The sequence below is a fragment of the Gouania willdenowi genome, chromosome 1 (genome assembly GCF_900634775.1).
Source record: "Gouania willdenowi chromosome 1, fGouWil2.1, whole genome shotgun sequence".
NCBI lineage: Eukaryota > Metazoa > Chordata > Actinopteri > Blenniiformes > Gobiesocidae > Gouania > Gouania willdenowi.
Genome location: NC_041044.1, coordinates 37,800,053 through 37,813,877, shown reverse-complemented (window position 1 = coordinate 37,813,877; position 13,825 = coordinate 37,800,053). Strand labels below are relative to the sequence as shown.

Sequence of the window (13,825 nt, the reverse complement as noted above, 5' to 3'; positions counted from 1 at the left end):
GACATTTTTGAGTGAATTTAAAAAAATAATTTTAGCCTGGACAAGTTCATTTTATTTTGTTTATTTACGAAATATGGTCACAATGGATTTATGTACTATACATAATTGTTATACTGTGGGAGGAAGTACATACAAGTTAAGTGAGAACATGTAAACTTCACACAGGAAAAAAAAAAAGCCAATTTATTTGTAATTTGATGAACTAAAGTAGTTTGATGTTTTTGTTTAGATGAGGAGGATCTTCATAGAGAAATCTTCATTTGGCTGAATGTAAAAAACAGAAAAGATCAGAGTAGAATTCTTTTTTTCGGAAACTAATAAAAAAAAAAAAAAAAATGAACTCACTTTGTAAGCACTGCAAGCAGGCTTTCAATAAATTAAGTACCTATTTATCGCTGTAAAGATAAAACTCGTTTCAAATGAAAAATGTTAACCACTAAGAATGATCTCTCAATGGCCACATAATAAGTGACAACAGTGAGCGTTGTAGCTTTATCAGTGAGGATTGAATCACGATTGTCTTATTGATTCGGAGCAAAGTAAACACTGAAGGTTTTTCAAAAAGCTTAATAAAATAAACTATAAGTTAATGCAGTGGCTCCCAAATTTATTGTCTTGCTTCCCCCACTTTGCGGAAAGACATTTTTCCCCATTCTAACAAAATTTCAACGGAATGGGTAAAAAAATGTAACCTTTATTGAAAAAGATAAAAGTGGTGAGTATTCTTCTTCAAGACTCATGAAAATAACATAAAATAAGCAATCAAATATTTTAGAACAGTAATAATAAAGTTCTTTAAGTGCAAAGAAATACATTGTTTTCATGTTCAATGTTCAGCAAGGCCGTTCTCGTGCCCCCTTGTCATGGCGTTGCGCCCCCCAGTTTGGGAACCACTGAGTTCATGAGTTTACAGTCAAATGTCAGGACTCCTAAACTTTCCATCCTGTATAAATTAACATCATTACCGTCATGGTGGAATTTCTCTGTACGTTAACCTGCAGTTTTGCTACTTTGCTGCTGACGTAAACAATATAACCAGTAGAGGGCATGTCACTTTCCTCTTTTAAGAGGAAGTGGAGTGAGATTCAACTGAATGAACTGGTGTCACTGGATTTGACTGTTGATGATTTCCAGTGCTCACACTAATCTAACCAATGAAAGGAAGACTTTGTTTTATTTGTGCAATGTTTTTTGTAAACTGAAATCAGGCCGCTTATTTCTAGATTTAATTTCAGTAGCTGTAATTTTCCATATCAGTCTCCAGTAGCACTTTGTCTACTGAGGCTTAGTTTGATTTGTCTCCACTGTCTGACTAGTGAATCTTTCTATTGTTATTGGTGGCAGCAGGACTGGACTGTAGAGCAGCTTTCTCCTCCATCTCCCCATCCTCCTCCTGGAAGTATTCCATTGTTTTCCTCTTGAAGCAGCCCAACTTTTGACAGAGGAAACAAATAAATTCAACATTGAACTGTGTGTTGTGCTCACAATAATCACCTAAGACGAAATTAATTACTTAAAATCAGGGGTCGTCAACCTGCGGCTCTCGAGCCACGTGATGCTCTTGAGCTTTTCTGCTGAGGCTTCCATCACTGTTAGCCACTCCCAGGGTTGGGGTCATTTACATTTTTAATTACAATTACATCTTTCACTTTCCTTGTTCGATTACTGTTACTATTACAATTACAATTATTATTTTTCCCCTGAAAGTCAACTATACTTTCATTCTCAATTACTAAAGTTAAATTAAAATTAATCACAATTACTGAGCTTTAAATATATATATATATATATATATATATATATATATATATGTGTAAAAATCCCTCGTATGTTAGCTTTCTGCATCTCTTATGGTCAGTTTTGACCCATGTCTTAAATCAACTGTAAAATACACTAAAAACTATTATCCATCATCTAGATTGTTTCTTAACTCTTGGTTATTTTTTTAGGGTTCCTTATCTATGAAAATATTGGTATTAATATTTTTTATTTCAATTTTTTCACATAGTAAAATGATCCTCAAGAGAACTGACAGGTCGTGGGAAAAGTTGATCTGAAACACATTTTAATCACTTAACTATGTACTGTATTTGTTAGCCATAGAACTGTAACATGGTTCCACAGGTTTATGTTTCAATTGTAAATTACAGTTTTTTTATAGAATCTCTATACCATTTAAAATGACACTGATGACATTATCTGAAAATTACAATTCAAATACAACGGCAGCATATTTTTCTAATTAATTAGGTCATAATTGTAATTTCTTATCAATTGCTCACTTATCTTTGACACCCACCTCTGGCTCCTCCCTTTCTAATAGATTAAAGTAGTTCTGATTAATTATAGCAACCAGCAATGCTGAGCAATAAAGTGATATATGTGAGTTATTGACTACTCTAGGCTCTCATCGGTCTTTGTTGAACCAGAACAATCCAAACGCTGAAAGCTCGACTCACCTTAACCATGATGACTGTGATGAGGATCAGAAGCAGTAATCCTAGTCCAGCTCCAGTTAGAATAATCAGCAGCTGGTCAGGAAAGATGAGGAATTCTACTCGGACTTCATTCTAGAGTAAGTCAACACACACGCCTTCACAAATCTGTGTTTACACTTTAAAGCAATGACAGTTGGTTGATTTACCCATTTCATAGTAGAGTTGTCCATCCACGAGTCCAGTTTATCAATTTTGTTCTTATTCTGTGGATTACAAATGTACCTTGGTTAAGGTATTTTGAATATTCATGAAACTTGTAAAAAAAACTGAAAAAGCAAAAGGTCGACAAAGAAGCAAAAGCCCCACATCTTATTTTACCAGAACACACTTCACACCTGATATCTAAACATGCCTAACTCAGTTTTTTTTAGTATTTATATTTGTTGGTGTTGCAAAGAATTTGTTAAATCAATTCCGCAACATAATTGTGAATAAAAGCATCATCAAAAAGGTGTTTAATGTACACAAAAAAAGAAAATGCTGTATTTAGAATTGGGGAACTGAATGCTCTGAAAACTACAGCAGAGATAGGCATCTTTAATCACAGCGAGGTCACATGATCAACATTCATGTTAGCATTTAGAATAATGACCAATCTTCACCATTACCACAGGAAACAAAGTTTGTGGGTGCTTTTGTAGTATTTTGTGTGTAGTTTTCTTGTTTTGTGTATTTTAGTTGTTTTGTGGCTCTTTGGAGTAATTTTGTTGTTTTTGTCATTTTATTGTGTTTTTTTGTTGTCTTTTTGTGTACATTATTTTAGTTTTTTGTGTGCCTTTGGAGTTGTGTATTTTTGTGATATTTTTGTGTTTTTTTAAATACTTTCATTTGTTTCTGTGTTGTGCATTTTGGTCAGTGATTTTGTATATATATATATTTACACATCTTGTGTGTCTTGGAGTCATTTTCTTTATTGTTGTTGCCATTTTGTGTGTTTATGGAGTCATTTTGAGTGTTTTGCTCTTTTGGGTTGTTTTTTTGTGTTATTTTTGTCGTCATTTATGTGTCTTTGGAATAATTTCATGTGTTTTTGTTGTTGTTTTGTGTGTTTATGGAGTAATTTTGTGTTGGTTTTTTTGTTGTTGTTTTGTGACATTTCCTGTAGTTTTTCCTGTTTCTGGTGTCAGTCTGTGTGTTTACTTTGGGGGCCGCACAAAATTACACCAGGGGAGCCCATGTCTGCTCTACAGGATTCTGCATTGAACGGAGATACTATAATGAAATTGCATTGTGAGACTTTACAGATACTGGGTGATTATGATCCGTACCTCGTGTTTATGAGATTCCATCACATACTGCCATGTGTCGTACTCAACATGCATGAAGCTTTTGAATTTGACCTCTGCCCCGTCCCCTGTGTACCGTTTAAGAAAGCTGATGTTCTACAGAAGAAGAAGAACAGTGTTTGATGATCACATTTCATCTCTCTAATGTGATTTCTGTTATTTCTCGTGCACTGACCGCAGCGTGCAGCTCCAGGTCTCTAAAGTGAACGTCTCCCAACAACGTGAACTCAACGGCTGAGCTGTTCTTAAGCACAAAACTGTCACACTTGATGACTACGCTGGAGTTTTCAGGTAAACAGTGCTGCAACAGTGAGAACATTTGAAAATGCGTTAATGAGAAAATAAGAATTGACAAAAATGAGGAGGAGAAAAGTGAGAAGAATGAGAAAAATTAGAAGAAGAAAAAGAGAGGATGGGAACATGAAAACAAGAAGAGAAAAACAAAGACAAAATGAGAGAAACAACACAAAAACTAGGAAAATGGGAAAAATTTGATAAAAAGAGGGAAACAATTAGAAAAGCAAGGAAACAAAATGAGATAAATGAGGAAAGGAAAATGATAAAATAAGAAGTATGAGAAGACAACAATAATAACAAGTGTCAACAGTCAGATTTGATTGCGACAGATTGATGCACTTGTAGAACTAACCTGGTTTTCCACATTCTCCATTCTCGTGCATTTAGTTTTGTTCTGGAAACAGAGAAAATGTTAAACTGGGCAGTAGTTCACCCCAATCAGCCACACCAGTATGACTAAAAAACACTATGATAAAAAAAACCAATGTGTACTTAAATTGGTGACTGGTTCAGTCACCGTACCAGTCCTAAACCAGATCCAAAATCAAATGGAACAGAATTGAATCGCAAATCAAATTGAATCTGGGAAACGTGAATCAATACCTACTTCTAGTCATAATGTTATGGCTGATGTTACAAAAGGGCTCCTCCCTGCTTTACCTGCTGGACAAAGACTTGATAGTTGTTGATTTCAAAGCCGTGCTGCAGTTTGGTCGGGAACGTCAAGTACACGTTGACTGGAAAATCTTTAAAACCAGTGTTATCGATCTGGAAACACAATATTAACAGTGTAGAGGTGCATGAGGTGAGAGAGTTTTAGAGTTAATGGCCCTTAAAACAATTAGAGTAGAGGGGTGTCACAGGGTGATGATGTTGACCCAAATATAAGATAATCAAGTTTCATATTCATGTGTTAATGTTGGTTGATATTTTTTAGGTATTTTCTTCTGTTAAAGAACAGTGGCTGACGTGTGTTTGTTATTAGATATTATAATTTGTGTCACAAAAATCTATTAAAGACAGTAATCATAAGTTGTTTTTCTGATTTCAGTTACTTAAATCATAATTTATTTTTGCATATATATACTGTATATATATATATTGCTCATGGTCCCACAGTTATGGTCCACAATGGATTTGAACCGGCAACCCTCCAGGTTACAATACTGTATAAGGTTAGACCAGGGGTCGGCAACCTTTACTCTCAAAGGAGCCATTTCGCCTCATCTCACCTGGATTAAAGTCCTCCTGGAGCCAAAATAATACCTTCTAAATGAAGACAATACAGTGTATTGAATTCTATACAGTTAAATTTGCTAATATATTGCCACACATAAAGCATGCATATTTAACCGGTACATTGACGGTTAAATGAATCTGTTCCCACACAATTAAAATCTCTGTTTTCTTCCAGAATAGTGTTTGTGTTGGTTTAATTATCTTACCAGGGATTTAAAACTTAAGATTAGCCACAGGTGCAGGAAAGTTGATGGTCTGTAGATGTTGCAGGAAGTGAAGTAGGAAGATGGCAGTCATTGCACAACGTGATTTATTTTTGGGTTGACAAATTGTTATATCTTGATTTTATTTGTCATTAATCATTAATAGCCTCTGTAAAAAAATAACTCTTTATTTCAATAGTCTTTTAAAGCTATTGGGAGCCATTGTATAAGAGTCAAAGAGCCACATGAGGCTTCAGAGCCGCAGGTTGCAGACCCCTGGGTTAGACTGACCTTTTCATTCTTTAAAAAAACTTGAAAAATATGTTTGTTTATTGATTATTATGGAATTGCCTTTTCATTTGGGAAAATATGTGAAATATTATCGACGTACCAATATTATCGGCCAATATATGTCATTAAAACGTAGTATCGGTCTCACATCTGTATCGGTTTTTCCTCCGATATTGAAAAACCAGTATGTGCTGTGGTTTAAGAAAATACATACACATACAAATGTGGTATTTTTTTTCCAATGCTAAAGTTGAGGAAGTATTTTGTGCAGATGACGTTTACTGTATTTGTGGTATCGGTTATTATCGACAATCAGAAATATAGTGTGGCATATCGGATATCGGCAAAAAAGCTAATATCGAACATCTCTAATCATTGGATTTGTTTAAAATGAATTATTATAATAATAATAATAATGCATCAATTTTATATAGCGCTTTATCATATCATTTATTAAAAAATGATTTTGAAATGATCAGTTGTGAAAAAAATAATAATCAGTGCATCAATAATTAGCAATAATGTAATGATTTTTAGAAAGTGACTGATGACATTGAATTTCTACTATTGACAGACTATTGTCCTCGGTTTGTTTTGTGAAGCAGTGACTGAACGTAGGGCCTCACCCTGTAAATAACAACCATCTGCTTTGGTGCACTGTCCTCAGATGTGAAGTTCAGATACGTGACGCTGTCCTCGGGCCTGTAACCATACAGAAAGCTGATGAACACATCCAACACGTTCAACTGTAAAGGTAAGAGAAGGAAAAGTGGCTCTTACACCGTCAGTGCCATCCTCACTTCAAACTGCACTGGGAGATTCTTGCTCACAGCTACTGTGGAGTTTACGTTATCACTGAGAACAAAAGAAACGCAGCAGTTTGATCCTCTGTGATGCGTCAGATGGTTTAAAAGTTGACCTTTGTTCACCTTTTCCCTTCAATAGTCATGGTGACTGTATCGTTCCATTCGTAGTCATTCAAGACGAGGAACGAAACATTAAATGTTGCCTTTACGGAGAATAAAAAGAGACGTATTTTAAAACAGTCGACAAGAAAAACAATTAGAGCAGCCATTACTATTCCCACGAGGAAAACAAACATTATAAAAGAAAGAACCATATAGTTTTATGATTCCCTTTGTCAAAATGACGGGAAAATGAACAATTTCAATATTATTGTGCCCAAGTTTGCACTTCCAGTTATAAATTAGACATAAATTATGGAAGGCATCAACCATATCTCGTCAATAATACAACAGATACTTAAATGTCCTTGGATTTTTTTTTTTTTTAACCAATGTTTTATTTAATTTGGGGAACTTATGTGGAATAATTTGGGGAAATTTTGTGGAATAATTTGAGAAAAGTTGCAGGATTTGGGAAAAATTTGGAGTCATGTCAACAACAATTTACAACTGAATTTTTTGATAATTTACACAATGATTCATGTTTTCTCTGCCATTTTCACTTTCTCCTGCGGGCTGGATCGGTTGCTGTGAAGGGCCAGATTTGGCCCCTGGGCCTTGAGTTTGACACATGTGGTCTAGGACTTCACTGATGATTTTTAAAGGATTTTTTACTTAAAACCAACGTTGTAGCTGTACAGAAGGAAGAAGGGTCAAACTAATCTTTGTCACTACAAGCCAACATTATTTAGTTCATGCTAATGGATGAAATATTGTTACGAATTAAAGCTTTTGCATCAATTAGTAAAAACTAGACACATCTGTCTGTCTTTTCTGTTTCACATTTTTTTTCTTCTACTTTTTACTTTAATCCTATTTAACATGTTCTTTCTTACGGTAATAAAGGAACCTTTTCTTCTTAGAAACAGGGACTTCCTGCACCTCCAAAATAAAACATCCTTTTTTATGTACTGCGATAGGCAGTCCATCTCATGAATACACTTTAGATGATCGCTCTAATAAAACATTGTTAATAGGTCGTGTCAGAAATTTCATTTTTTTAAATCAACTTTTAGCTACAAACACATATAATATCCCTTTAAATGTGGGCGTGGTCATTTTTGAGATTTCAGCCAATCAGCATTCATGTATCATGCATTTCAATCTGATGTTTTAGTGGGGGCCATCATCCATCTTACTACAGATTTATACATGCCTTCAGCTGAACAAGGAAGACACCTTAAAACAGGAAGTCTATGCTACCATGGCAACCATCAGATGCCTTTAACCTCATTAAACCAGTGTGAGTTACGTGAACGGAGGACTTCATTGAGTAATCGCTACGTCACACATGTCAAACATGTCGACCTCCACAAACATGCGTTTAACAAGAGGAATTTCACATTTACTTTTTTATAGTACTTCTACTTTTGATGCTAAAGTACACATTATACCAGAAACTTACTGAAGATCTGCTGCGATAAACAGGAAGGCTGACTCCACACGTGGTTTGGTTGAGCACTTCTTTGAGGTTTTTGCAGCTATGAAATGTCCGCCTCGTGGACTGATTTTAGGAAGAAAAGGAAGAAAACACAACATGAGACGGGGAGAGAAAACAGGCCTGATGTTGGTTCAGTTCAGGAATCATTGAACCTGTTTGGTGCCACGTGTAGGGTTGAGGTCTGAGTGGGATTTTGTGGAGGATTTCAAAGAGAAAGAGGCTTTCTGCGTGGGTTCAAACTAAGATAAGACTTTATCAAAAGTCTCCAACTTTCCTCCTCTACAAACTTTTTTTAAATTTTAGCTGTGGTTAATTTTCTTTTCTTACTTTAATTTATTTTTTGCATCCCCCATTTAATTTATTTATTATTATTCATTTTTTAAATATTAATTTAAAAAGGTATAATAAACGTGAAACACACCCTTTACAATCACAGTAAATGTTTTCTCTTAATTGAATATAAATTTAAAAAATCTGTAACTGTTAATCTTCTGCCCATATTTATATTTATTTTATTTTCATTCTTGTTCCATTCTATATAATTCTATGGTGTTGTTTGCACATTGTGTTCTTTGGTTTTAAGATTTGTGTTAAAAAAAAGTAGAAATTTACTTGTGCTGAAACTTTTATATCTTATTTTAACTTTTGATTGCACTGTTTTGCATTGTTTTTGGATTTTGCACCATTCATGTAATTGTTCCATCGATACATTTGCTTTATACCTGTAGGTGTTATATTGTTTTATAGTGTATTATTCTACATTTTAAAATGGGTTGTATTTTGTTGTGTTGCAGAATTGCATTGTTTTGTCTTGATTTTTAAAATAAATAATGTGTACACACTGTATATAGACTTGAATGACCTAAAGCCGGCTCCTGTTGTTGAGATGGTCCAGTTAAGCATTTATTACTTGAAAACAGAGGTGTCCTGATTCGATATTGATATTGGATATCGGTCCGATATTAACCAGAAAACGAATATCAGATTTTATCGGACTGCATCTAATATCACCGATATAAGCGCTCCGATAAAATGTTCCGCTCCAGCACTTCTATCTATAGGTAACTGTGGTTCACACTACAACAAAATAACCTACTGTTGCTGACTATTGTTCTCTGTTTGAGTAACATCACTAGATCAAGCCCTTTCTAACATTCCACACTACAAAATAAGTAGTTAAAGTAGGTACGATTTGTGCTAATGTCGTATTGCATCGATATCGGCCAATACTCAAAGCTGCAATATCGGTATCATATCGGGTGATTTCGCATAGGGCACCAAAAAGGCTAGGGTTAGAGTCACTGAGAGTGAACAACAGAGGCAGGGAGGTTCAGCTGTGTGTGTTTAGTCACCTGGACCAGAACCATCCTGGAGAAGGATAGACCCGGAGCGTAGAGCATCGTCAGGCTGGTGTTGTACGAGTCGTCGCCGTTGTTCGACAGTTTCACCGACACGTTGAAGTAACCACCTTCTCTCACCACTAACGTAGGAGTCCTGAGGAGACAGATCGCTTGTTACGTTCGCTCCTTCTTAAAAACATCTGTGCTGAAAGGTTTACGTATCCCAGAAACAGTTCCAATCCTGAACATTTTGGTAGTATGATTGAAGTTGAACTCGTATCAGAACTTTCTGTTACACATTTTAAATGTTCTGTAAACTGTATGTGAAAGCTCGACACAGACACTTGAGGACATTCGCCTCGTGAAGCTATAGTTTATAGCTCCCGAAATGACTTTGAAATGGTCGGAACGCACCGACCAGTTTGATTTGGGAACTGGGAAAGCATCCTGCTGGTTTGAAACTACCCAAATAAATGTGTGTAGGGAATCACATTTTCCGTAATTGCAGAAAATGGAAAAAAAATACAGAATTCACTTCATTTAAATTTTTTATCTTTATAATTTTGTTTAAATGAAAGCAAGCAGAAATTGCTATATGACACTGAATATATCCTCACATGCATATTTTAGGAAAATATCACGCATTTACATTACATTACAATTTATCTTCGTAAACAGGTGGATAGAGAGATGGGAACGTCGATTCTCGTGCAAAATCTGACGTGATTGGATGCAATATGACGGGCTTCACCTTCTGAAATGGAAATATCTCTATGACACGGACTGAACCCTCACCCATGCGTTTTGGGACACTATAAAACGGGTTGTTGTCTAATATTAGCTTTAGCAAGTGTCGCTAACGGCTGGACTTCGTCAATTGTCGTGTGATCTCAGGGCGAGCTTGTTTTGGCGCATTTTTGTCGTGAATAAATATTAAATTTATGACTATTAAGAGTATTAGCAGACATGTTTGGTATGATTTCAAGACGCTTAACAGCCTGTAATGATGTCTGATCGCTGATCAGGGAAAGACGATGAAACGAAAACAAAACAAACAAAATTAGGGAAATTTCAAAACTGAAAACTCGAAAGCTCTTTGTGTTTTTTGTAATGTGGTTTGGCTCAGATGGAGAGAGAGAGACAGGAGAGGGCGGTTTAGGGAGCGACCGTAACATGCGTAATTAGTCACAGACCCATCCATCAGGGACTTCTAATCAGGGTTGGGGTCAATTATGATTGTAATTTATCATTAATTACAATTATGGCATAATTATAATCCTAATTGTAATTTTAAGAATGTGTCGCCGTTGTAACTTTAATTGAATTGGAAATGAGTTTATGTAAGTGACTTTGTAATTGTAATTACCATAGAAATTCAATAAAAAAGTGTCACATATAATTAAATTAAATGTAGATCTATGGCATACACATAAGTAGTCAACAAATATTAAAACATGTTTCATAGTATGTTTACCGTCTACCTGTCAGTGAATGTTCACACTCATACAGGTGGTAATGGTTAGAAGAGTTATTTAGGATATAAGAGTTTTTTTTGTTTTTTTTTTAATAGGGACAATACAATTTTACATAGTAACAATACTGTGAACATAACTGACGTTTTGTACAGAGTTTATAGCTATTGCTAAATCCAAACTCTTTTCCCTTGTTGGGTTTTTACATAAGATATTATATAACATGCAATACAATTTTAATGTAAAGATGCAAAAACGCCAACTATACACAAAAAAAAAACCCACATACAATCATCTCAACGCTATATGAATAAAAATGAGTACAAATTTAGCCGTAATAATTGAGAACGTAATTGTAATTGACTTTCAGGGAAAAAATATTAATTGTAATGTATTTGTAATTGGATTGTAATCATAATTTTAATTGATCATGAATAATTGAAAATGTAACTGAAAAATTAAATTGACCCCAACTATGCTTCTAATAATGATTCAATATTTTCTAAGTTGAAGACATTTTTGGCACCAAGAGTGTACATTTCTATTAAATGTGAATGCGGGCTATAAACACCAATGTAAGAAGTCCTTTCTCCAGCAGTTCTAGATCCACAGAACCCTTCACTGAGGTTGAAATCTCCGGAATAGCTACCCAAGTTCTGGTTCACAAGCACTGAATTTAATAACTAACCTGATTATGCCAATGTGTACCTAATGAAATGGCTTTTGAGTTCATTCCTTGTTGATGCATTTTGGCCACACCCTTAAACGGAGCCCTTTGAGTTTCATACGGTACATACGTGAAGATGAAATCCACCTCAAGTTCAGCGATGCAGACGTCACCCCTGCATTCCTTTTTAAAGGGAACCTGCAGAAAATGTTACACAACTTGGTCAAATCTTATTTTTCCCTTCATCTTCTAAAACATTTACATGAATCCTATGTGAAACTCACTATTTTATGCATAATGGAATATGGACTGTTTATGTATACCGTGAATTTGTTATGATTTAGATCAGAGATGGGCAACTTTTATCACAGCCAGGCCACAAAAATGTGATCCGAGGGTCAAATGATCAACATTTATGTCAGAATTTAAGAATAATGGCCAATGTGAGCATTAATACAGGAGAGAGCAAAGGGTTTGTGTGTTTTTTTTTATAAATTTATTGTGTTTTGTTGTTGTTTTGTATGACTTTCTGTTTTTGTGTGATCTTGTCATTTTGGGTGTTTTTTGATTTATTGTGTGTATTCTTGCTGTTGTTGTGTGTTTTCCGAGAGTCATTTCCGTGTATTTTTATTGTCATTCTGTATATTTTCAGCTATTTGTGTATTTTAGTTGTTTTGTATATAATTTTCTGTTGTTGTTGTCATTTTTTGTCGTTTTTGGGTCATTCTTTAATTTTGTATTTGTTCTGTCTTTTGGATATTTTGTAATGTTGTGGGTTTATGGAGTCATATTGTAGACTTTTGTTGTCATTTTATAGATATTCTGGTATTTATGTGTTTTCTTTCGTCATTTTGTGTATTTTTGTTGTTATTTTGTATATTTTATTGCATGACATAATTATCTAGTAATCTTGTATGTTTATAGTCACTTTGTATATTTTTGCTATCTTTTGTGTATTTTGCTGACATATTTCAATATTCTTCTGAGTTGTTTTTTGTATGTTTTGAGTCATTTGAAGTCGAGAACGATTATGAATGGATCAATGCAATCCTTTCATTTACCGATGACATCTTTTAGGAAAGATATAGATTTACATTTACATCTACAGTCAGCTGATGAAGCCTGTGTCGGACACACTCTGTATCTGACATAAGTTGCTCTACACAGGGTCTCCGTGTTTGTGACTGGTCTGGCGGTGCAATCTCCACCCCTGTACTGAAATCACCCGTCTTAAGAGAACATACAGTATTTATATCCTGCTTTGTAGTACAGCTGCTCTCTGATGGAGAATGTTTGGTCAGGTGAAGCCCACTAACGGAGAGATGTCCTGGATATACTTATCCAGCTTTGTACAGTACAGGCCCTCTGAGTCAACCTGATCACATTAGGCAGGAACACATTGCTAATTCTGTTCTGGTGTTTCAGGAAACTCTTTATTTTGTCTATTATGGCTGTACCTGAACGGTATAAGTCCTGATGCTGTCCATGTTCAGAGCTGGCAGTGCATTTTCGCTGTTGACCTGAGAGAAGTCCAGCTTTATTGTAACTGGTGTCAAAGTGTCAGTCACACAGTTCTGCAAAACAAATGGAAAGAGGAGTGATCACGTGCAGCATATGGCTCTTTCAGATTAAAAAAAAAAACGTGTTAATACTGTTGACATCAATGGATTTTCATCAGGGGTGCTTCAACATTACAACTACCTGTCTCCTGGAGAGCTTCTGTCCTGCATGTTTTAGGTGTTTCCCTCCTTTAACACTCGCTCAATCTAATGATGGAGTCATCATGCAGGTTTACAGAAGTTTTACAAACTAGAGTAGCATCTAAACCAGTGGTTCTCAAACGTTTTTGTCTCAAGTGCCCCTTTTTCTCTTCATTCTGAGAGTTACCCGTACCCTCTTTTGTCCAACAACAACATTTTCCTCAGATTTCTGTGGAAAAAAACAACTATAGAGAATAATGATGGAAGGAATGAGTGATAACTCACATTTTAAAGAATCTCATTTTGTAAATAAGAGAAATGAAACAGTATTTATTGTCTCCGGATTAGATTTATTTCTACAATTTTTATCATTTCCTCCTTGTGTGTGACTTTTGTATTTTCAGTTCACGTTCTAATCAAGATCAT

General features: G+C 35.1%; 1 protein-coding gene across 1 annotated transcript in view; it reads right to left on the bottom strand.

Annotated features, from left to right (window-relative positions):
* Positions 1-82: 82 nt before the first annotated feature.
* LOC114474932 (integrin alpha-X) overlaps positions 83-13,825 on the bottom strand; it is a 37,093-nt gene continuing 23,350 nt past the window's right edge. The window contains exons 18-31 of the mRNA XM_028465593.1: positions 13,157-13,273; positions 11,830-11,897; positions 9,573-9,714; positions 8,185-8,283; positions 6,744-6,823; positions 6,595-6,669; positions 6,441-6,516; positions 4,742-4,849; positions 4,434-4,475; positions 3,960-4,085; positions 3,767-3,880; positions 2,645-2,701; positions 2,460-2,570; positions 83-1,432 (exon numbers count right to left, since the gene is read on the bottom strand). Coding sequence (XP_028321394.1) covers positions 1,313-1,432; positions 2,460-2,570; positions 2,645-2,701; positions 3,767-3,880; positions 3,960-4,085; positions 4,434-4,475; positions 4,742-4,849; positions 6,441-6,516; positions 6,595-6,669; positions 6,744-6,823; positions 8,185-8,283; positions 9,573-9,714; positions 11,830-11,897; positions 13,157-13,273 — 1,335 coding nt within the window. The 3' untranslated portion in view covers positions 83-1,312. The remainder of the gene's footprint in view (positions 1,433-2,459; positions 2,571-2,644; positions 2,702-3,766; positions 3,881-3,959; positions 4,086-4,433; positions 4,476-4,741; positions 4,850-6,440; positions 6,517-6,594; positions 6,670-6,743; positions 6,824-8,184; positions 8,284-9,572; positions 9,715-11,829; positions 11,898-13,156; positions 13,274-13,825) is intronic.